Raw genomic sequence first — 24690 nt, forward strand, 5'->3', positions numbered from 1 at the left:
CCCCTGGCCTGGGAACTTCCACATGCTGCAGGTGTGGCGCGCCCCCCCCCCCCCCCCCGCCTTCGCAAAAAACAAATTCATAAAAAGAGTAAAATTTCAGAACTGCTTGTATCTGCAATATTACATCTTAATGTTTGGAAACGGCACACTGCCTACCTGCTGGTTTCTGCCTTCTGTACGGAACTCTGCACCCGGGGCGTGCACAGTTCTTTCGTCAATTCTTCTGAAGAAGGTGCTCCTTCTGCTTCCCTCCTCTCTACTACGATACACATGGGTCACTGTACTGGTGAAAACATACATGACCAATACCAAGTGCTGGAGAGGGTCTAGAGCAACTGGAACTCTCATATACTGCTGGTGAGAATGAAAAACAACACAGCCACTCTGGAATACCTTTGGCAGTTTCCTATAATCTTAAACACACTCCAACACATGACGCAATCATACTCCCAAGTATCTACCAAAGTGAACTGAAAACATGTTCACACAAAAGCACGTCTGTGGGGCGTTACAGCAGCTGTGCTGATAAATGCCCCAAACCAGACCACAGCCCTGACGTTCCCGGTGAACGAAGAGGTGAGCAAAGTGCTGTACGTCTACACACCGGACTTCACTCACAGCGATGACGAAGAACGAATTCCTGATAAATGCAACAATCTGGGTGAATCTCAAAAAGCAATATGCTGAGTAAAAGAAGGCCGTCTCGAAAGGTTATGTACTTATGATGCATACGATATATGTATGTGACATTCTTGAAAAGCAAATTCTAAGAGAACAGAGCAGCGGATGCTGGGTACAGTGCAGGAGAGGGCATCCCTGCAAAGCAGCAGCACTGTCCCTGTTCCTGGGTGTGGTGGTGTGGAGATGAACCTGCACGTATAATATAATTTGTGAAATGATGCACCTCAAAAGACTCAATTTTACTGTGTGTTAACTTTAAAAAAAAAAAAATCATCAAACATCAAAGAATTCAAGTATTAGGGATTTATGAATCATTTAATTTCATGACTTTAAAGATGAGAAAATAAATCCAGGGGCATTAAAAGTGACTTGTTGGAGTTTCCGTCGTGGTGCAGTGGTTAACAAATCCGACTGGGAACCATGAGGTTGCGGGTTCCATCCCTGGCCTTGCTCAGTAGTTAGGGACCCGGCGTTGCCGTGAGCTGTGGTGTAGCTCAGATCCCACGTTGCTGAGGCTCTGGTGTAGGCCGGCGGCTACAGCTCTGATTAGACCCCTAGCCTGGGAACCTCCATATGCCACGGGAATGGCCCTAGAAAAAACGCAAAAAGACAAAACAACAACAACAACAAAAAACTTCCCCTCACTTCTATCCATTTAAGAAAGACTTCATAAACTACATTTTAGTCATTAAGAAGACTCCCTCAATACAGATTTAGTTCTGGGATACAGAAGAATTTCCAAGGTTAAATTCAAAAAGTTCTAAAACTATCAGTTCTACCAATATTTCCTTTCTTGAATATTCTAGATAGTAAGGAAAATATTCACTATCTCAAAAGGTAACAATCTAAGTCTGGTGGGGTCTGAGAAAACAGAAGTGGGAAGAGGTACAAAAGAAGGAAATAAAATAAAAACAGAGGGGCTTCTACCATGCAAATTATTAGCTATACTTAATAAAATATGAGAAATATTCCTGTCCTCTTTAGAAATGAGGGACAAGAGTCCAGATTCAGAAATCACTTCTTTCTTAAATATTTCAGGTATTAACTAAGGCTTAGATTACTTAACAGAGACACAATAACTTTTTTCACAAGGTGCGTTCTGCCTCATTTTATAATATGCCAATAATTTCCATGTGTAAATACTACTACTACCCCATGACACTATCACTGAAGTTTATGAAAGGTGAACAGGAAGCTTGAAGCATCGTGGGCAGGAGGGGAACATCGAAAAATTCACTTTACAACTCTTAAGAATACACGAACACATACAGTTTACAAATCACAGTCCCAAATGATCAGCTGTTGACATTATAAGTCATATTTCAGAGAGCTTTACAGCCAAAAGTTGTTTTTTGTTTTGTTTTGTTTTGTCTTTGAAGGCCACACCTATGGCATATGGAAGTTCCCAGGCTAGGAGTCGAATCAGAGTTGTAGCTGCAGGCCTAAACCACAGCCACAGCAATGCCAGATCCAAGCCGTGTCAGTGACCTACACCACAAGCTCATAGCAATGCCAGATCCTGAACCCACTGAGGGAGGCCAGGGATCGAACCTGTGTCCTCATGGATCCTAGTCAGATTCATTTCCGCTGAGGCACAAGGGGAACTCCTATAGCTAAAGGCCATAAAGTTCATCTGATAAAAATCCTTATTTTATTAATTAGAAACTAATGATTAGCAATCACTGCAGAAATGAGTTAAGGGCAGGCCTCCCAACTGCTTGTACTGTAATCATGTACAAACTGCAGATTTAAAGTCTAACTCTTTCCTTGAATACTCGTTCTGCTAACATACCCCTCAAGACAGCAGGAATTAGCCAGAAGCTTCTGCACAAACTTATTTAATCCACATGCCGGAGAAAGAAAGCAAAATACTCAGTTCTTGACTCTTTATGTCAGATCTGATCTAAAATAAATGATCTGGCTGTGAGCTGTAGTGTAGGTCGCAGACGCGGCTCAGATATGGTGTTGCTACTGCTGTGACTGTGGCGTAGGCTGGCGGTTACAGCTCTGATTGGACCCCCTAGCCTGGCAACCTCCATATGCTGCAGGGGCAGCCCTAAAAAGACAAAAATAATAAAAATAAAATAAAATAAATGATCTTGTCTACCTTAGTGTGCAATATAAAATGTATAAAATTTTACGGCAAGCTGACCTAAAATTAATGTTGACTTATGGGCGTTCCCACTTCAGCTCAGCAGTAACAAAACTGACTAGTATCCATGAGGATATGGGTTTGATCCCTGGCCTCACTCAGTGGGGTAACTATCCAGCACTGCCGTGAGCTATGGTGTAGGTCACAGACACAGCTTATATCCTGCGTTGCTGTGGCTGTGGTGCAGGCCAGCAGCTGCAGCTCTGATTCAACCCCTCGCCTGGGAACCTCCATGTGCCGCATCTGTGGCATAAAGAAAAAAAACTTGATCTTTAATCTTCTGTGTTGCCAATTTTAAAATCAGTAATAAGGGAAAATGGAGGAAAAAAAAAAAAGCAAACACCCCAATAAGCACACTTACTACTAAAATGTATGAATATGCCATTTGCAAACTATTTTTTTTTGTCTTTTTTTTTTTTTTTTTGCTATTTCTTTGGGCCGCTCCCGCGGCATATGGAGGTTCCCAGGCTAGGGGTCCAATCGGAGCTGTAGCTGCAGCCTACGCCAGAGCCACAGCAACGCGGGATCCGAGCCGCGTCTGCAACCTACACCACAGCTCACGGCAACGCCTGATCCTTAACCCACTGAGTAAGGGCAGGGACCGAACCCGCAACCTTATGGTTCCTAGTCGGATTCGTTAACCACTGCGCCACGACGGGAACTCCCAAACTATTTTTAATATATTCAAATTTAAACAAACTTGTCAAGTTCATTCCAAACAAACTAAAGTATTAAGAAGTCACACAGTAGAAAGTTATATTTCATATAACACTTGTCCAGCAACTAACTGAAAAGTCAATATTAAATGAACAGCAAAGAAAGTTTCTGGAATTATTTATCCTAAATCTCTGATTTAAGGCTTTCTTCCCCAAGATTATAAAATTTTTAAAACATCATGATAAATTACACTTTGGTATTAATTATAAAAATTGACACAAGATTTTGATTTTCTTGGATTTTTTTTTTTGGAGATCTAATATTCACGACTAAACACCTACCATGTTTCAGGGTTTTGCTGAAAACAAAATGAATGAAAATATGACCCTGTTCTCAAGGACCATATAGTTTAGTGAGTGACATAAAAAATAAACTGTCATACGACATAATACAACAATGAATGAACAAACTAGGACAGAGAAGATAATCAGTGAAAGTCAGGAAAGGTTTCAGTGATATCCAAATCCGCTTTTGAGGGAGAAAGGAATCTGAAAGTAGACTAAAAGGTCATTTCTTTACTGAAACTGTAGGAAAGATCAATCTAAAGTGACAGCCCAGCACAGGGACCGAGACGGTGTGGGAAGTACACACATAAAAGCACCCCCAAAGTGACAGGCAGGTCACTGGTTGTAGTGATGGTTATCCGGGTAAATATATTTGTTAAAATTCATGAAACCAGACACTTAAAATAGGCACAATTTATCATACATAATTTCATACTTCAGTAGAGGTAATTTTTTAAAAGGGGACTGGGGAAACCAAATGGGCTATTCTTTGTGTGGCAAAAACGCTTCTTTATCCCAATTATAAAGCAGCTATTGGTTTTCTGTGATTAAGAACATGTTTTTTCTAAATAGAGTTTAAAGCTCCAGCACTGTGTCTTATTTTAGACCTCTCCTAAGCAGTAATGGGCAAAGAATGAAGAGCTCGGCAGAGTTCCAAAAGAACAGGCTATTTCTAAGTTTATGTGATATTGCTAAAAAAAGTAATTCACAATACACATTTCCACTTACGATGTAATTACTGAATGTGTGGGTGAGAAAATACTAGATGAGGAGTTAGAGTTCTTCAACTAGTTTTATAATTCTGGGCATCTTTGGGATTATTTCAGCTCTAAAATAAGAAGGCTGGTTTCTTTAGGATTTCTTTCACATTTAAAATTCAATTATTCTTACAAGATTGAAATCTCTACACAGGGTCTCCAAATGAAACCCCTAAGGTAAGTTCCTGATGTTGAAAGTGATACATTAAAACAAGTTCTATCAAGTACCCTGAATATCAGAAGCATTTTATACAACTTTTAAGATTGGCCATTTGTGGGTTTCAGACAAATGTATGTACTTTTTAAATCAAATTTAATTTTATTTATATCTGTTTTTTCTTATCTCATCATACCGGTTCTTCTAAAAATTCTATGGTGCTAGATACATTTCTACATATACTATTCTTGTCTTTGCAAATGAGGAAATGAAGGGTTACAGACATTAAATACCTAGCTCAAAATATCATCTTCACCAAGACAAAACTCTTAGACCAGATGCATCTTACATGATTTGTTAAGTAAAAAAGTTTAGCAAGACTGTATATATGAACAGATGAACACTGAACCAAACATAGTTCTCTCTGGAAGGACATTCAACAAAAATATTTGCAATGCTACCTTAGGGAGGGGGCCTGGAGTGGACAGAGGCTATACCTTAGGAAAGGGCCTGGACTAGAGAAAGGTTCTACCTTAGGAGAGAGCCTGGTGTGGACAGAGGTGCTACCTGAGGAGAAAGCCTGGAGTGGACAGAGGTCGTCTATTTTCACTCTCTGTACCACTGAAAAATTTCCAACATGAACATCTTTCAATTCTACTGTTTAAACATCACATTCTTAGATTGGACTTAAGAACATAAAGGTTGATTTTCCTTTAATTTTCTATATTGAAGAAAAAAAGTATTGTTTGGCTTCTAAAAGTTTCTTCTTTTTTAAACAAAATGCCTGGTGAATTAGTTGTTAATTCAGTTGCTTACAACACAAAAAAAAAGGTCATAGGAGTTCCCGTCGTGGCGCAGTGGTTAACGAATCCGACTAGGAACCATGAGGTTGCGGGTTCGGTCCCTGCCCTTGCTCAGTGGGTTAAGGATTCAGCGTTGCTGTGAGCTGTGGTGTAGGTTGCAGACGCGGCTCGGATCCCTCGTTGCTGTGGCTCTGGCGTAGGCCGGTGGCTACAGCTCCGATTCGACCCCTAGCCTGGGAACCTCCATATGCCGCGGGAGCGGCCCAAGCAATAGCAACAACAACAACAACAAAAAAAAGACAAAAGACAAAAAAAAAAAAAAAAGATCCGGCGTTGCCGTGAGCTGTGGTGTAGGTTGCAGACGCGGCTCGGATCCCGCGTTGCTGTGGCTCTGGCGTAGGCCGGTGGCTACAGCTCCGATTCGACCCCTAGCCTGGGAACCTCCATATGCCGCAAGAGCGGCCCAAGAAATAGCAACAACAACAACAACAACAACAACAACAACAACAACAACAACAAAAGACAAAAAAAAAAGGTCATAGGTTTGATTAACTACATTTGCAAGAAAATAAAAATATCCCTAGGTCGCAGGATGCATGTTTAACTTTAAAAAGTCATCTGGCAAACTCGTGCTGCTGATCACAAAGATGAATCAGGTAAAAGCATGTAGCTGACTCAACACAAAACGTTAATAATGGAAAATTACTTTAAGTAATGTCTTAGTGACAGAGGATCGGACGGTAGACCTCAGTTACTCATCTCTAAGTAAAAGGTTTTAATCTTCATATCCATCAACTCACTGCACTCCAGAATAGAATATAAACAAGACCTTAACTGCAGGAGAAAAATACAGTTCCTGTACTTTCAGAAAAGCTAAAGGCTCCACGTGCCACAAATCTTAACTATTTTAAGTTAATACGTTTCTTACTGTATACTACATAAGCATCAGATAAAATACGTATGCATACCTGAAACGTCCTCTGGATCTGATACAACAATATGTGCATTTAGTTCTTGTAGCTTGTGATGCAATTCTTCTAATTTTTTATTTGATTTTTTCAAAATGTTGTCCACATAAGCCAAACTTTTCTTATCTGTTGTGACTTTCCTCAGATTTTCAGCTCCTTCTTTGATTTTCAGCTCCTTCCTTATTTCTCTCTTAATTCGATCCTTGATATCATCCAGTCTCTGTTGCACCACTGTATCTGAAAAGTCTAATTTCTGAACAGCACTCACATTCTCAGAAAATGGAAGACTTCGGGGATCTCCCTGTAGTTAAGAAAAAAAAAAATATATATATATATATATATAAATGTGGCAGTTTAGGAAGGTTAGCTACTCAATAAAATATGCAGTACAAAAATAAAACTACTTAAGCAATTCTTCAAAAACTCTGCCTACTCACTAAATAGTATTACCTGACAAATTTATGAATAAACACATCTATGCACAAAGGCACTTTTAGTTTGTATAAATAGAAAATAGATTTTTGATATTCCATGAAGTTAACCTTTCAATACTCAATTTAATCATGTATAAAACCTAAATATAACACAATAATTTAAAATATTGTATATGAGGCTCCAAACATAATTCTGGGCCCACTGTCATCATTTAATAAGTGAAAATTATTATTAAATTCCACAGGTGAGATAAAATTCTATTTTATCTCCTACTAAAAATAAATTAGTGTTGGCAAAAATAAAATAAAATTATATCCTTATGACCACTTCTTAGTTAAGCAATTAAATGCGCTGAAGCTTGGGAAGACTATTTTCAAAATCCTATTTATATATTTCATGTCCAACTGATAATTTGGCTGGCTCACTATATAAACATGACTACTCAATGTCTAAATTAAGTCCTACTGATAGAAGCTAAGAGAATACGCATATCAATCATTCATCTTTAAGGACTTCCCATCGTGGCTCAGCAGCATTGAACCCTGACCAGGATATGATCCCTGGCCTTTCTCAGTGGGTTAAGGACCCAGCGTTGCCATGAGCTGTGGTATAGGCTGCAGGTGTGGCTGGGATCCAGAGTTGCCGTGACTGGTGTAGGCTGGCAGCTGCAGCTCCAATTTGACCCCTAGCCTGGGAACTTGCATATGCTGCAGGTGCAGCCCTAAAAAAACAAAATATATATATATAAATAAATTCTAAAAACCTTTAAATGAAAATAAAATCAGATGAGCACATCTAATCTACATTTAAAACAAGCAAAGTTATACTCTAGCCATTTGTGTATCATTCAGTACTTTAAACTTCAATACTACAATACTATTGGTTTTTAAATTTTACATTTCTGAAACACGAGAAACTAGAGTTAACTTTTACCTTTGGGAAGGAAGAAGAATAAAGTTTGGGAAGGACACAGAAAAGAGAGATTTATATTCTACTTTGTACATTTTAATGTATCTTTTCAACTAAAGACCTAATTAAAAGATTTTCTTTAATTTCTTTGGGAATTTATCACACCTATGTAAATAAGTTCTATTTAAATTCTTGGTGCAAATACTCTTTACATCTAATTCTTAACCTCTGAAAAACATGTACTTTGCAAAACAGTGAGTTAATCGATGGAAAGTTACAGGATCCAGTTTTGGCTTTGGTACCAATTTATCCTGGGCCAGCAGGCCTACTACTACGCAAAAAATGAAGCAGTTGATGTACAAATTTGCTCTTAACCTTTTAGGGCCAGGAACCCCTTTGAAACTCTGACCAAAACAAAACATAGTAGAACAAAGAGAACTTCATGTCTGTATGTACAATTCCAGATACCGCAGCTCTTAGATTAAGAATTCCTGAAACAGATGATCTAGACCTACTAGCCTTAAATTTCTAACTCTTATTTCTGCAGATATAGAATAATCTCCTCTGTGGGCCAAAATAATGTCTAAATTTTCCACTCTTTATAATGGAATATAAGTCCTACTATCCATTTATTCAGTTTCTAAAGTTTATAAATCCACCTTTGGCTGGTTATCCAAAACACTAGCGCATATAACTACCATCAAAAGGTACCCCAAATTTCTGTTGTCTAAAGAGGTAAAAGTAGACTCAGGCAAACAATGCTTAAATGAAAAAGCTAAAGCTAACGACACTCCTCTAGATATTTCTATTTCTATCTTTATATGCATAAAACACCACATGGACTACCGTCACAAATTTGTTCTTTAATATTAGGTAATAAGCCAGAACTTAGTGCCTTAGTAATTTTTTCCTTATGCTCCACAGGCCAAAAGAAATACTTAACAATTCCAGTGATTAAGCACTAAGGTCCAAATAACTTTAAAAAATATTTATAACGACTTAGCAGCTGTTTGAAATAATGCAAACTGAAAGAAAAAAGTGCATTTTTATTTCATTCTTTAAAAACCAGAGTTTCTTATTGATGGGCTGTATCTGCCTACTGGGTATTTCACAATTTCTCAAACCGTGGACACCCCACCTTTCGTTCCTACTCCGCCAGTGCAAAGGGTTATAGAATGACCTTAATACTAAAACGTTACTGACTGTAGTTCACATGGTATCCAACAAATGGTGTCACAGAGTTTCCCTGAAATCTGATACACACTACAGCATCCTGAGTTTGCTCAGTTCCCAGAGAGCCTCGTTGCAGAGTTTGAAAACCAGGGGTACTAATAGTTGAAGGATGTTAAACAAACCAAAAAGCTGTTTCCCTTGGCTACTTCAATCCCCACTTCTTTTCAATTTGCTCCCTAACTTCCAATCACAGCCAGCTGGAGAAATCTACTGCCAGAGGCCGTCTCTTGGGCTCAGCCCAGCGCATGCAGCACCGCCTCCCCTTCCTTCTCCAGCTCTCTGCCTACCTTTCTTTGCTTAGGTAACTTTACCTTGTTTCAAAGTTTACCACCATCCCCACGCCCCCCAAAGAATTTCCTGCCTGTGCTGTTAGAATTTAGATTTATCAAATATATATTACTGAACATGCTTCTTTTATTTTATTTATTTATTTATTTTTGTCTTTTTGCCACTTTTTGGGCCGCTCCCTCGGCATATGGAGGTTCCCAGGCCAGGGGTCCAATCAGAGCTGTAGCCACCGGCCTACACCACAGCCACAGCAACGCGGGATCCAAGTCGCATCTGCGACCTACCCCACAGCTCACGGCAATGTCAGATCCTTAACCCACTGAGCGAGGCCAGGGATCGAACCCGCAACCTCATGGTTCCTAGTCGGATTCGTTAACCACTGAGCCTCGACGGGAACTCCTGAATATTCTTCTTTTAGAACTGAGGGGAATCTATCACCGCTGAGGAAGTCAGGTTTTCCTCTTTCTGATTAAAGAGAACTCATACTCCAGGAAGCTCAAAGGCAAAACTGTTATTCAAGAACAGCAACTGTATCAGCTAGAATTCAGTATTAGATATAAACCATGTGTGATTAGCATGTGTGCCTCCTCTTCTTAAAAGGCCAAAATTGTTAGTAACTGCATTTTTGCTACCATCTTTTGTTGTAATATGGCTCAAACACCTTTTGGAGAGGAGAAGGAGATACAACATAATCAATAATTTAAGATAAACTAGTGCACCTGAAAGCAGATACAGTACTTTCACTCCTTTCCTCAAAAGTTTAGTTACAACAAACTGTGAAAGTTACTGGAAAATATAATATTCTTGCATTTGGAACAAGCGAAATGAGATATTCCATCTATTAAATTATGTCTCCACCCTAGAAAAATAATAAAATAATTGTATCATAAATACCAGGAATTAGTACTAGACAATATAACATTCTTGACAAGGTAAGTAAATTATACATTAGCCTCAGGAAAGTAACTGTTTAGCCAGCGGAAACCTTCAGTGGTAATCTCTGTCTCAGGGGGTTCTACTGAAGGCAGTGGCAACATTAACTTAGGTTTACAAGCTTTACACTTTCATCCACCACTGAACTCTCTCTGCACTCCATAATCAAGTTCACACCCCCCCAAAAGTGAACATCTTTTCAAAACGAAGCAAAGTTAGAGCCAACCTCTAATTACAAACTCCCTTTTAAAGTCATTACTATGCTCAGAAAGTAGAGATTAAAAAATGAAAGGGAAAAAACCCCATAATCCTAAACTCCTAATAGTATTCATGATTTTTCCACCAATCACCTATACATAAAAGAAACTCAATTAATTCTCATAGCTTTCATCACTGAAATCAACAAACTTAGCCACTCTGTTCTAGTCAAGTTAATCTAACACTCTGCAGGGAGATCTCATTCTGGCACAGTGGAAACGAATCCGACTAGTATCCATGAGGACGAGGGTTTGATCCATGGCCTTGCTCAGTGGGTTAAGGATCCACTGTTGCTGTGAGCTGTGGTGTAGGTCTAAGACACGGCTCGGATGTGCAGTGCTGTGGCTGTGGTGCAGGCCAGCAGCTACAGCTCCGACTGAGCCCTAGCCTGGGAGCTGGGATACCCGTGAATGAGAACCAGCAGTGTGCAGTTACATTCTCTTATCCTGTCTTTCTTATGTTCTGTTCTGTCCACTATCAATCTATATCCACCATCACAAAATACTTGTTCAAAAGAATGGATACATCTATAACTGAATCACTGTGCTACACACTTGAAACTAACACAACACTGTAAATCAACTACACTTCAGCAAAAAAATAAAACTTAAAACATTTCCAGTTTTTCATGATAAATCATACCTATTTTTAATGTACTTTAAATTTTATATTATCCATATTCTTAATGCAGTCATTCAAATCAAATGGGTCAAATCCAAACACAAGTCAACCATGAGAGAAATCAATGCTCTCAGGATTTATAGTAGCACAACTCAAGTGATTTCAAGCAGCTAGAGAAATAAAACGAGTAAGAAACAAAGAGTAAAAATTAGATGGAGTTCAAAGGAACCAAAACGAATGTAACCTCAGTGGATGGGTCAAACAGCAGATTAGATGAAGACGATGAACTAGCATCCCGGCAGGTAGACACAACACACGAGGGAATTCGGAGGTCATCAGAGGAGGAATGAGGAGGCATGGAAGGCGGAGGAAGGAGACGCACAAGCCGCCCAGTAAGAGCCCCAGAATGAGGGGATAAAGACAGCCAGGAGAAGCACTACAAGAAGAGGTAAGCAGATGAGAATATTCCAGAATCAGAGAGTGATATAAATCCTTAGACTGGAAGGTCACACCAAGGGAAATGAGAGTAATAGCAGTTACGACAAAAGTAAACAGAGAGGAAAGGCATTTTTACCTACAAATGAATGACAATTAGATCAACAGAAGTCTATTCTTTAAACAACAGAGGCTCCAAATGATCAAATGTATACAGGATTTTCAGCCTTTATCTTACGGCCTTCACATACTGCTAAGGCTTTCTTTAAAATTAAAAAAATTTAGGAGATCCTATTGAGGTGCAACCAACTAATATCCATGAGGATGCAGGCTGGATCCCTGGCTTTGCTCAGCGAGTGGGTCAAGGATCCATCACTGAGCCGTGGTGTAGGTCAGAGACAGGGCTTGGATCCTGTGGTGCTACAGCTGTGGTGTAGGCTGGCAGCTGTGGCTCCAATTCAACCCCTAGGCTGGGAACTTCCACATGCTGCAGGGGCAGCCCTAAAAAGCAAAAAATAAATAAATAAATAAAAATTTTAAAATTTAAAAACCAGCTGCTTCAAAATATTCACATTCTTAGGAAAATTACAGGTGAACTAACCCAGTGCCCACCCTGCTCACTAATCATGTATGTGTTTATTCTTATTTAAAAAAAAATTGTGCTATGAAAAAAAAAGTGCTATGGCAGAAGTGACTGTACCATTTTTACCTCTTAAACTGACAAAGACTTTTCTAATCATAATGTTGGCAATAATCCAGATGTAAGCTGTTAAGACTCTATGAAAGTCAGAAATACAAAATGAGAAACTTTAAAAGAGTAATTCCTTTTGACCTGGTAATTCTATTCTAGAAATACATTAATAAAATAATTGTAAGTTATTACTATATAGAATGGCAAATTCAAGAATTTTTAGGGAGTTCCCGTTGTGGCACAGTAGACAGGAATCCAACTAGTATCCGTGAAGATGCGGGTTTGATCCCTGGCCTTGCTCACTGGTCAGGGGTCCAGTGAGCTGTGGTGCAGGTGGCAGATGCAGCTCAGATCTGGCGCTGCTGTTGCTGTGGCTGTGGTGTAGGCCGGCAGCTGCAGCTCCAATTGGACCCCTAGCCTGGGAACGTCCATGTGCCATGAGTACAGCCCTAAGAAAAAGCAAAAAAAAAAAATATTTTTTTTTAAAAAGAATTTTTAAATTAATCAGTAATGTGTGCTGGTCACAGACTGCCTTATAAAGCTTACAAGTATCAGGGTTTTAAAAACCAACTTATAGAAAAGAGAAAATTCAGAATGCTAAGTGTCATAACAAAAGAATTTCAGGAGTTCCCGTCGTGGCGCAGTGGTTAACGAATCCGATTAGGAACCATAGGTTGCGGGTTCGGTCCCTGCCCTTGCTCAGTGGGTTAAGGATCCGGCGTTGCCGTGAGCTGTGGTGTAGGTTGCAGACGCGGCTCGGATCCCGCGTTGCTGTGGCTCTGGCGTAGGCCGGTGGCTACAGCTCCGATTGGACCCCTAGCCTGGGAACCTCCATATGCCGCAAGAGCGGCCCAAGAAATAGCAACAACAACAACAACAAAAGACAAAAGACAAAAAAAAAAAAAAAAAGAATTTCAAAGAGTCTAGGGAATAAGGAAAAGTTTCTTCACAGAATTATGTCCAGCTCAATGCGTCACTGCTATGTACAGTTTTCTTCAAATTATGTTTCAAATAAGAATGGGGAAAAAAAGAGTGGAAAGGAAGAGATTAAAATACTAATAATTATCTCTGGGTAAAAAACTAAGAGATTTTCATTTTGTTCTTTAAAGTTTCCTATATGTTCTCAATTTTTTTTTTTAAGCAATCAATATATGCTGCCTGTCCAACAAGGAGTGAAATGCATTTTGGAAAGACATCAAAAAAAATCTTTCACTTGTTTCAATTTTGGCAAATGTAAAAGCTTATAATGATATCTTATACATTTCAGTATATTTGCCATTATTTAACTAGGTTATTTTTGAGTCAATACAATTCTACTGCAAGAGACGATACTACACAGTCCACTCAAATTAGACCACACCACATGCCAGCCAAGTATTCCCAATACACAAATGTGTTAATATGTATTTGATAAATACAATTATTTTTATCTTATGAAATAACAAAATTCTGACCTGTAGACTAAAACATCAATTGACCTTTCCCATTTACTACATTGCAACAAACTCAGAGTGAAGTTAAGAAAAAACCCTAACATAACAGGATCTGATTCAAAGAATGAAATGAAGCGGGGGGAGAGTTTCGTCACTTTGGACCTAGTACTTCATCTAGAGAGAGACAGGAAAGGATGTTTCCTTCTCACTGGCTAAGCTCCCAGAGAAGAAGGGAAAAAGCTGTTACTTTCTCTCTATTATAGAAATATAAAACAGTCTGACCTGATGGATGCCAAGAAATGTTAGCGCACCCAACAAAATTCTCTGGGTACAAGGATTCATACATCGCTTAGCTAGAAGAATTTCAAAGATCATGGAGTCTAATTCCCTTGATTTTGGTTTCGAGGAGAGCAGGTTCAAAGCAGCTATGCGACCTGCCCAAGGTCACAGAGAAAAGTCAGTGACATGGCTGGCTGGGCACACTCGTTGCTGACTCCTCGTGGGGTGCTCCCTACGGCCTTCTCAGAGGGCCGTCCAGTCCCTCTGTCTGAGCCGATCTGCACTAACCACAGGATGGTGCGTGCCTTACTCCAGGGCCACTGGCAGCACACGCTTCCTCTTGCTCTCTCCTACCACCCTCGTCTCGGGAAGAGCGCTCTCACCAGAAAGGAAGCAACCAGTCGTAACAACAGCGCCGTCACCAGCTACGCAACCAGGCACATGATTCCATGTCTCTACGGCTGTTTGCCCATACGCAGAATTATATTTGGCTTTTCAATCTTTTAGTTTTCCTTTTTAAAACTTCGTTTATTCAAAATATTTACTGAGGGCTAGGTAATGGAAATGACAAAATCTTGCTTTCTTTCAGGTACTCAATTTGTCAAGGAAGATACACACAAAAACCAAACAGAATCTGAAGAAGCAAAATTTTACACCAACCAAGGCTATACTGTGTGTGTATGTCAACAGAAGGCACAGCTAGAGCACAGCAGGATGGAAAGAACCAAGTGTCTGGAGTCAGGCTGGCCATGTATAAATTCTGACACTGCGCCACGCTAAAGCTTCAATTTCCTCTTCTGCAAAGTGGAATTATTACAACTCCTCTGTTATTACTTCTCAGTCTCATAACGGCTATGCCTAGGACTCAGAATTGTGCTTTCATAACAGCAGTGCAGTCCCTGACCCACAGCACTCAAAGAGGTAGTGCTGGGTGCTGTTAACACCGGCCCTCCCTTTTTCCTTCCTTACGAAGGAAATTCCCATTTTGTTCAACACAACAAAGTGCACAGATAAAATTTTCACTGCACCAGACTCCCTTGCAGTAGAAGCAGCTACTTGATAATTCTTATCAAAATGAGGTCCAGGATTTTGAGAAAAGCTTCCACTTTTCCCTTTCTTTCTGCCTAGAATGCAGACAAAAAGCTTGAAGGTACAAAAGCCATCCTGTGACAACAAAAGGCAAACAGGACAAAACAACAAGGACGACCGGGCAGAGAGGAAGAGCCTGGGAGCCTGAAGGCTTAGACCACCGACTTTGGACTTTTTGTTTCAGATGGACTCTAAATCTCTGACTAAGGATCATACAGGATCTTGTAGGCCAATGTAAAAAGACTTTGGCTTTTTCTCTGAGTGACATGGTGTAGGGCTTAGGCAGAGAAGTGCTAAGGTATGACCTCCCGTGTTAAAAGCAGATTTGAGGAGGGCAGGGCAGCTTGTTATGAAGCCCAGGTAGACTGCCACTGGTCCCCTCAAATGAGCCCCACCTCCCGGCATTCATTTACCAGGGTGGAGGGTAAAGGACCTGACAGTCTGATGATGGGGAGGGGGTTTCAAGCAGAGGCCTCAAGAAGACTCAGCTTCTGCTTTCCTTCCTGAAAAACCCAACTACTATTTTTAAAAGTTCAGACTACTCTGCTTCAGAGAGAGGCTCCTGGTAGATGAGAGACCATGGAGAGAAAGGCCGCGTGGCAGAGCACCAAGGCACTGCAGCTGTCCCAGCCACTCCAGCCGAGGCACCAGGCGCGTAACGGAGGCCACAGCGGACATCAGGCCAGCTGAGCCACCAGCTGAGCGCAGCTGCACATGGGAACACAGGCAAGACGAGCCAAAGAAACACTCCGTATACCCGCAGACTCTCGAGGTCCCTTTATGACACTACAACAGACGCAGAATCAATACACAGGCTACTGCAGCCATCCAGGCAAGAGATAATGACAGCTCTAAGCAGTCTCTTCAATTATGACTCTTAATTACTATTTGTTGACTCTCCATACGTTATAAAGTATAACAATCTAATTTGAGGGTAGGGATATTATTAACATTATCATTATGTTAAAAGAAACAATTTTCCTTTTACTTCCCCATCCCGACATTTTGAGAAGATCCTCTTCTCAAAACACAAAACGAAATCATTACTTCTAAAAAGAGATTTGCTTTAAGAAATTGCCTTGCTTCTCTACCCTTCCTGTCACAAAACTAAGCATAAGCTGCATTTGGGTGAGAGTATCCAATCCTTAGATGTAGGGACTGGGTTAGGAATAGTCAGGTGACAGAAGTAGGCTCCTTCTGATGCCGGTTTCAGAGGTAGGACCATCCCTCCCTGAAAACATCTGCTGCAAAGACAATAAGCTACTGAGGTAAGAAGAAGTGCTTTTCTTACCACAAACAGCCAGAAAACAAAGCTAATGCAGAAAAAAGCAATGATGACAACTAAAGAGGAAAAAGATCCCTAAGGACACAGTTTGAGCATCTAAATCCTTAAATCTTTTCTCATTTTGCACAGCAGGTGTCTTTTTAAAAACTTTTATTAGAGTATAGTTGGTTTACAATGTTGTACCAATTTCTGCTGCACAGCCAAGTGACCCAGTCATACATACATACATACATACATATATACATATATATATTCCCTTTCTTATATTATCTTCCATCACGGTTTATCCTAAGACATTGGATATAGTTCCCTGTCTGTACAATAGGACCTCATTGCTTATCCATTCTTAAACTTAACAGTTTGAATCTACTAATCCTGAACTCCCCGTCCATCCTACTCCCTCCGCTCCCCCATGGCAACCACAAGTCTGTTCTCTATGTCTGGGAGACTGTTTCTATTTTGCAGATAGGTTCATCTGCACCATATATTAGATTCCAGATATAAGTGATATCATATGGTATTTGTCTTTCTCTTTCTGACTTACTTCACTTAGTACGAGACTCTCTAGGTTCATCCATGTTACTACAAATGGCATGATTTTGTTCTTTTCTATGGCTGAGTAGTATTCTTTTGTATATGTACCACATCTTCTTAATCCATTCATCTGTCAACAGACATTTAGGTTGTTTCCATGTCTTGGCTACTGTGAATGGTGCTGCTATGAACTTTCGGGGTATGTGCACCTTTCTGAATTACAGTTATGTCCAGTAAATCCTTAAATCTTTAAGCATGCTTAAAGCAAATATACCCCCACACCCCTAAACTTTTCAACACAGTGCCGATTCCTTTTTTTCTAAGTTAGTTTAAGTTTTCTCTTGCCACAAATAAGAGTCCCAAATAACATTGATAGGTCTGGCTCCTGCTTTGAAACATGAAATTTTATCTCTCTAGTTTAGTAATGAAAACTTCAATTCCAGATCTATATATATATGATTTTTTTCCAACATCAAGACAATGTTCGCTCTGTTTGTGGTCTCTATCACTCAAAAAATCTCATTTTTATTCCACAAAACTGAACTTAGGGTCAGATTTCCACCCCTGTGCCTAGCAATGCCGCTAGCAATTTTGGACTGACTTTGCATACTCTTCTCCTTTGAGCCTCTGGGAAATGTTTCTTATCTCACTCAAACCATGTGATTTAGTGAGGTCTTCTATGCTCTACATTACTCTATATATCTGTGGTCACAGCTGAATGACCTAAGGACGGACAGCTGACTAAACTAGGGTGTCCCACATCCTGGCTAAACATGATTGATCCATTCATCCAACAAATATTTACTGAATACCTATTACATGTGCCACACGCTGTACCAGACACTGGATATACAGTGGTTTAAAAAAAAAAAAAACCCATATCCACATTAAGTTAAACATGAGTTCAAAATAATACAGAAAAAAAACCTGACAAAATCCATAGGCATTCACGATTAAAAACTCTCAGTAACTAGGAATAGAAAACTTGCTGGACTTGATCAAGAGAATCCATCATACACACCTAAACATCACATGTGACGGTGTACCTTCCCCTGAGATCAGGATCAGGACAAGGACTCTTATTTAACACAGTACAGGCATTCTACAGACAATAAAAGACGTGGATTGGAAGGGAAGAAATAAAACTGCCCCTACCAGAAGAGAACGTGGTCATCTACACAGAAAATCCCAAGCAATTTACCAGAAACTTTCAGAATAAAAGAGTTCAGGAATATCCTAGGACACAAGAACACTCAAAAACCAGTCGTACTTCTCTGCATGACAGTGACCATGTGAACTGAACACCAGTTAGAGACACACAACCACGCACAGTCTCGGCCTGGATGCTCCCGGGAGATGAGCCACAGGACCGCGCACGCGCCCATCTAACTCCTCAGAGCAACTCACTTCACCCTGGGGCTGAGAGTAAGACAGGCTTGCTAAGTCTGAGGTGTTATCTGTCGTGTTCATACTGTGTCCCCAGCAGTGTCTGGCACATCATGGCTAACTCGCAAATATTTTTAAGAGAATTAAAATAGAATACGTTTCAAGTTGCCTAAGTAGAATAGCAATCCCTAATATCTAAACCCAAACCTCCCCTTCAAAAAGCTCTAGTTGGAGTTCCCATCGTGGCGCAGTGGTTAACAAATCCAACTAGGAACCATGAGGTTGCATGTTCAATCCTTGGCCTTGCTCAGTGGGTTAAGGATCCAGTGTTGCCGTGAGCTGTGGTGTAGGTCGCAGATGCGGCTTGGATCCAGCATTGCTATGGCTGTGACGTAGGCTGGTGGCTACAGCTCCGATTCAACCCCTAGCCTGGGAACCTCCATGTGCCACAAGAGCGGTGCTAGAAAAGGCAAAAAGACCAAAAAAAAAAAAAAAACTCTAGTTAGAGAGAGAGATTCAGGCAAAAAGAAAAAGATGATAGTAAAACACACAAACAGCTACAGTCAGAAATCAGGACAATGCTCACATTTATAACAGGAAAAGGGTTTTCAAACACAAGTCTTTGTTCTTTTCAAATAAGTCATATATATGTATATTCGAGACCACAAAAAAATTAGACTGTGAATAAAATCTGAATTTTGTTACTAATTATCCTTTTAAGGACTAGTTTTCTTTATTATTTTTCTCTATCCAAATTCTTAGAATCTTATAGGCTTAAAACAAATAATTTTACCTTATCAATATTCTAAACAAGAGGTTTCATTATCAAGTGACAGACACTGGAGCTACCAATAACTCTAGTATAATTACCCTTCTGCTGATCAATTTTACCAATTTTTCAAGAGCAGTTCTTAAAAATTTAGTGTATGTGAAGCTGGAGGGGAGGGAGGGGCACAGATGACAGATATACTGAGACACAGAAGAAGCAATGGACTCTCGGAAAATCCTGTGTGTGCTGTAAGGGCACGCGCACACACAGTGGCAGGAGGTTTCAGAGGCTTCACAGATCCCTAAGCCCATCCAACCACCCCAAGGTCAGAACACATATAGGTCTAACCTGCCAGGCTATTAGCTATTTCTTAGGAGCCTAATGTGCAAAAAAGACTTTCAAGGAAAATACACCATATTCACACGAAGGCATACCATGTAAGATCTTGATTAACTTCCCATAATAGCTCCTTTATACAAAGTCAACCATGCTAAAAATTAACCAACTTCTAAAATTATATTAAGCAGAGCTCCAGATGATCAGAGAAACAAGTTCTTAGTACCTAGATTCTATTTGGTCTCATAGCTCCAGAGGCAAAACAGGCGATCTTCATTCTGAACCTCCCCCACTCCTGAACTTCCCAGAGACAGAAATACAAACCTTGTTTTATGTCAACAGTCCTAACAACATAAGAATAATGATAACAGTTAGAAGCATCTATTACGGACCATGACACTTTAATTTTTTTTTTTGAGGGCCACACCTGCAGCATATCGGAAGTTCGCAGGCTAGGGGCCAAATCAGAGCTGCAGCTGCCAGCCTACACCACAGCCGCAGCAACACCAGATCCAAGCCACGTCTGCAACCTACACTGCAGCTCAAGGCAACACTGGATCCTTAACCTACTGAGTAGGACCGGGGATTGAACCTGCATCCTCATGAATACTAGTCAGGGTTCATTACTGCTGAGCCACAATGGGAACTCCCCTTAACTGAAACTCTTAAAAACAAAGGGTAAAAGAAAAATTTTAAGGGCTACTTATATATTTCTCTTTCACCTCTAAATGTGAACCACAAGTCGTCTTCCCTAGCCACAGCTTCTATCAGGAGCTTCATCACCTCCTAGGAGCATTTTGGAAATATTCGGAAATTCTATTTGTGAAGACGAAAAGAAGACAGAGATAGCCAGGTAGGAAAGTGACCTGGGCAGGGTCAGAGACCACAAAATAGAAAGCCAAAAGACTCGAATAAAATAGTGACACATATAAGCACATCAGAACAATCAAGAATAATCAAGGTGATTAAATGGTTAAATTAGTAAGATATAAAAATCCTTGCCATAGTACCTGGTGTTTATCACTTAACATTTCCACTTGGTGAAAATGATTTATTCAACTGCCAGGAGAGCCATCATTATTACCACTATTACTAAAAACGGCCAAAACTGGGCAAAGGATCGTAGGATATCAAAATAAAGAAAAGATGGGACTGAAATTAATTTTTATGTGCCATGCTTAGAGATTATCTATCACACAAAAACTCCAATATGCTAAAATGTTAAATATTTTAAAATATCTGAACATAAAAAAAAAATAAGTAACATAGTATATCTATTTCGAGCATGTTAAAAATTTGGAAGCTTGAGAATAAAGAGACATTAAAAGGAAAAGATTGCAAAGGAAAAGCCCAGAGATGCTTTTGATGTTTGAAAGAATAAAATAAAAGGCAACCAAACAGATTATAAACAGAAGATAGGTACACAGACAGGGACGGAGAGAGGAACTCAAACTTGGGACTCCTGTTAATTTTACTTTACTGATCAGGTTGAGGACGCAGAAAGCACGTTGTGGGTACTCAGAGCAGGGGGCTCGGGAATGCAATAGTGAAAGCAGCCAGAACCCGTACAGCAGGGGTCTCTGAGGAGGTGAAACCAGTTAGTCAGTGCAAGAGGCCCAAGAGCCATTTACAAACGACAGCAACGCAAGAACTGCGGCGGGGGGGGGGGGGGGGGGGAGGCTTCCCCTGGCAAGCTGACAGAAGCGTGGGCAATGATGGGCCGCGAGCACGACCTTCCCGTCCCACACTGTGCCGGCCTGGCCTCGCTGCCGAGGACACGCGGGAAAGTAGGCCAGTGGCCACGAGGGTTTCAGAGCGCGACAGTCACCAAGAAGTAACTTCCGGTGTGGAAATGATTTATAAAGATACCGCTTAGGGAGTTCCCGCTGTGATTGAGCGAGTTATAAGAACCTGATTAGGACCCATCAGGACGAGGGTTCGATCCCTGGCCTCGCTCAGGGGGGTAAGGATCCAGTGTTGCCGTGCGCTGTGGTGCAGCTTGCAGACGCGGCTGGGATCTGGCCTGGCTATGGCTGTGACTGTGGTGTAGGCCGGTGGCTACAGCTCCAACCTGACCCCGAGCCTGGGAACCTCCATATGCCGCGGGTGTGATCCCAAAATGACAGAAAAAAAAAAAAAAAAGATACCATTAAGTGTAGGAGCTGGGGAGCTGGGGGTGGAGGGATGGGAAGGGGGAGAAAGGCCTGCCAGACAGAGGTCTCCAGGGGGCTTCATCTGACTGCATGTGCAATGTTTATTTCTTTGAATGGGTGGCGAATATGATAGTGTTTTTATTATTCTCTGTGTACCTTTCGGTATGCCTATATTTTATTGAAAATGCAGAAGGAATGACACAGAAAATGAAGAAAAGGAGAGAGTTACCTAATAGCAAAGACCCTGGATTTCATCACTGGGAAAGCAGTTTCAGAAGTCTACAGAACTGCAGGAAGGTCAGCTAATGCAGGGCTCCCTGTCCGGAATTTTGAAGGTAATGGCTCTTAACCTCTTAAAATTGTTCTATTCTGAGGCTACATTTTCTTGAAAACATGGCAAGACTATTTAGGTTGAAATGCCATGTTCCTGGGTATATTTCAGTACATAAGAAATATTAACTACATAAATTTATGTCCAGCATAATCATAAGCTTCTTTTATAATTTCTAAAAAAGAAGTTCTCTAGCTATTGATTACATTTTTACTAGTATCATTCATTTTCTCATAATATAATTAAAGCTGGTATCCACAAATGTTAATATATCAGAATAAAAAAATCAAAGTGGCACAAATGTATTACAAGTTAAGTTAGTATGTTAAATGGATTCTGAAGTACAGCCTTAATTTAAAATATTTTATATATTATGGTATATTATTTTAATTACTGTTTTTAATAATTTATAAAAAACCTTGGTTATTACCTATCTGAAGGAATCACACGTATTCTTAACAATTCAGAATATGGACTGCTCAGTTCTCTTGACAAATTTTATAGCAGTAAATAATAATCATAATTGCAAGCCCATTCCTCTGACAAAGGTCATGTTCCATGAGGTACCACAAAAACATTAACGGGAAGAAGCGGGAGTAACCTACAATACAGTCTGTTCAGACACAGCCACAATTCAGGTCCTGGCATGTAAGCACACTCATACATCTTCTGGCCTACAAGTTAGCATACAAGTTTGCCTTTTAAAAATTGTTTCATTTAGCAATAATTAATTGAATGTCTACAATGTAAAGTTCTCTTCTAGACACAGTAATGCTACAGAGATGATGGAGCCACTCTTCCTATAAATTGGTTGGCTCATATCTAAGTTCACAGAAACATAACGAATATAACTTGTTTTAAAACTATAGTCATGTTATATTCAAAAACATGACACTAAAATATATATAACAAATAATTTTTTAAACCAATAATGTGCCACAAAAGTGTACTTATCTTAGCAGTAGAATTATGAAGGCTTAGGAAAAATAAGTAGGTTAAAAATAATTTCTCACATTGTTTCCCTTTCTCTTACTTGGCCTACACATATATAAACATACCAAGTCTGAAAATTTTATAAACCAACCAAATCATAAATACGTTTGTATTAAAACTATAGAGGGCAATGAAAAGAAATTACATAAACTACAGTTCTTCCTCCTCAAGCCTCATTTTACTCTTATAGGTTTGAAATTGTGGAGATTTCACCTCTCTGCTTACTAAGCAATATAAATGACCACCTTTCTATATAAAATTGCAGTGTCTTATAAGCATTCTAGAAGTATATATATTTCATTACAATGCTTTGTATATCCAAAGTAATAATTTAAATATCTATGTATGTTTCAATCACTTCATTAATATAGAAATCCTTTTTTTCCCAGCTCAATCATACTTCCTATTGATTATTACTAAAATTACTACTGGTAAAAATGACAACTCAATAAAAGAAAGTACAGTTAAGGGAGTTCCCTTCGTGGCTCAGTGGTTAAAGAACCCAACTAGGAGCCATGAGGTTGTGGGTTCAATCCCTGGCCTTGCTCAGTGGGTTAAGAATCCAGTATTGCTGTGAGCTGTGGTGTAGGTTGCAGACTCGGCTCAGATCTGGCATTGCCATGGCTGGGGTGTAGGCCAGCAGCTGCAGCTTGAATTTGAACCCTAGCCTGGGAACTTCCTCATGTCAAGGGTGTGGCTCTTAAAAAAAAAAAAAAAAAGTATAGTTAAAAATCATACTTATTTTAATAGGCAGCAAATGTGAATCTCTAGCTCTCACATGCTTCCAACACAGAAATGCTTTTCACAACCAAAATATCTAGAATGATTAAGCAAAGGTAGGATATTAAATGCAAGAGAAAGAAACAGACAGAAAGACTAGGAATAAGAAATCCCAAATTCTAGCCATGCTCTTGTTTGTTTATAAGATCCATGGCAAATTCTGAAACTATGTTTCAACTTATTTTTTTCTAGTTCTAATTTTAACTCAAACTTTACTTGTGTCCATTCTGAATCATATAAACAATTCTGCTTTAGTGATTTCAGACTGTATGCTTCCTTTCCCCCTTCCATTCATCACTTTAGCTTAGCTGGAAGCCCCAATATTCCTGTGTAACAACTAAATGTCTACCTTCCCTTCCACTAGTTAAGTTCCCAAGAGAAAGAAGCATATCGGATCACTATTAGATATTTTGATCCTTATCATACAACCAGGCCCCAGAATAATGCTTTATTTTATTTTATTTTTTTTGTCTTTTTAGGGCCGCACCCATGGCATATGGAGGTTCCCAGGCTAGGGGTCTAATCGGAGCTGTAGCTGTCAGTCTACACCACAGCCACAGCAATGCCAGATCCGAGCCACATCTGCAACCTACCTACACCACAGTTCACAGCAATGCCGGATCCTTGACTCACTGAGCAAGGCCAGGGATCGAACCTGCAACCTCATGGTTTCTGGTCAAATTGTTTCTGCTGCACCACTATGGGGACTCCCAGAATAAAGCTTTGAATGCAGAAGGTGCTTAGTAAATGCTGGATGGAGAAATGGCTCAAAGTTGACATACTGAGTAAGAAGTAATACCTGAGAGAAAAAGAAGTGGGGGAAGAAAAAGAATCGCACTAACCACTAAAGTCATTTGGTACAGGGATAGGGAGGAGAACAACATATTTTAAGAAAAAAAATCAAATTTTCTATGTATATTATGTAAACTAAGTAGCAAAATGTGATATACACACTGCATGTCATTTCTAAAAACAAGGTTAAAAAGCAGTGCTTCATAT

General features: G+C 39.8%; 1 protein-coding gene across 5 annotated transcripts in view; it reads right to left on the reverse strand.

Annotated features, from left to right (window-relative positions):
* Positions 1-24690, reverse strand: part of PKN2 (protein kinase N2) — a 131735-nt gene that overhangs the window by 75315 nt on the left and 31730 nt on the right. For 4 of the 5 annotated variants that reach the window (XR_007135624.1, XM_047785378.1, XM_047785379.1 and 1 more), the window contains exon 2: positions 6521-6821. Coding sequence is in view for 3 of the 5 variants with exons in the window: in XM_047785378.1 (XP_047641334.1) it covers positions 6521-6821 (301 nt within the window). In the remaining 2 variants the exon portion in view is untranslated. Of the gene's footprint in view, positions 1-156; positions 384-6520; positions 6822-24690 lie in introns of those variants that run through there. The other variant, XM_047785380.1, reaches the window with a different exon arrangement.

This window comes from Phacochoerus africanus, chromosome 6 (genome assembly GCF_016906955.1).
Source record: "Phacochoerus africanus isolate WHEZ1 chromosome 6, ROS_Pafr_v1, whole genome shotgun sequence".
Taxonomy (NCBI): domain Eukaryota; kingdom Metazoa; phylum Chordata; class Mammalia; order Artiodactyla; family Suidae; genus Phacochoerus; species Phacochoerus africanus.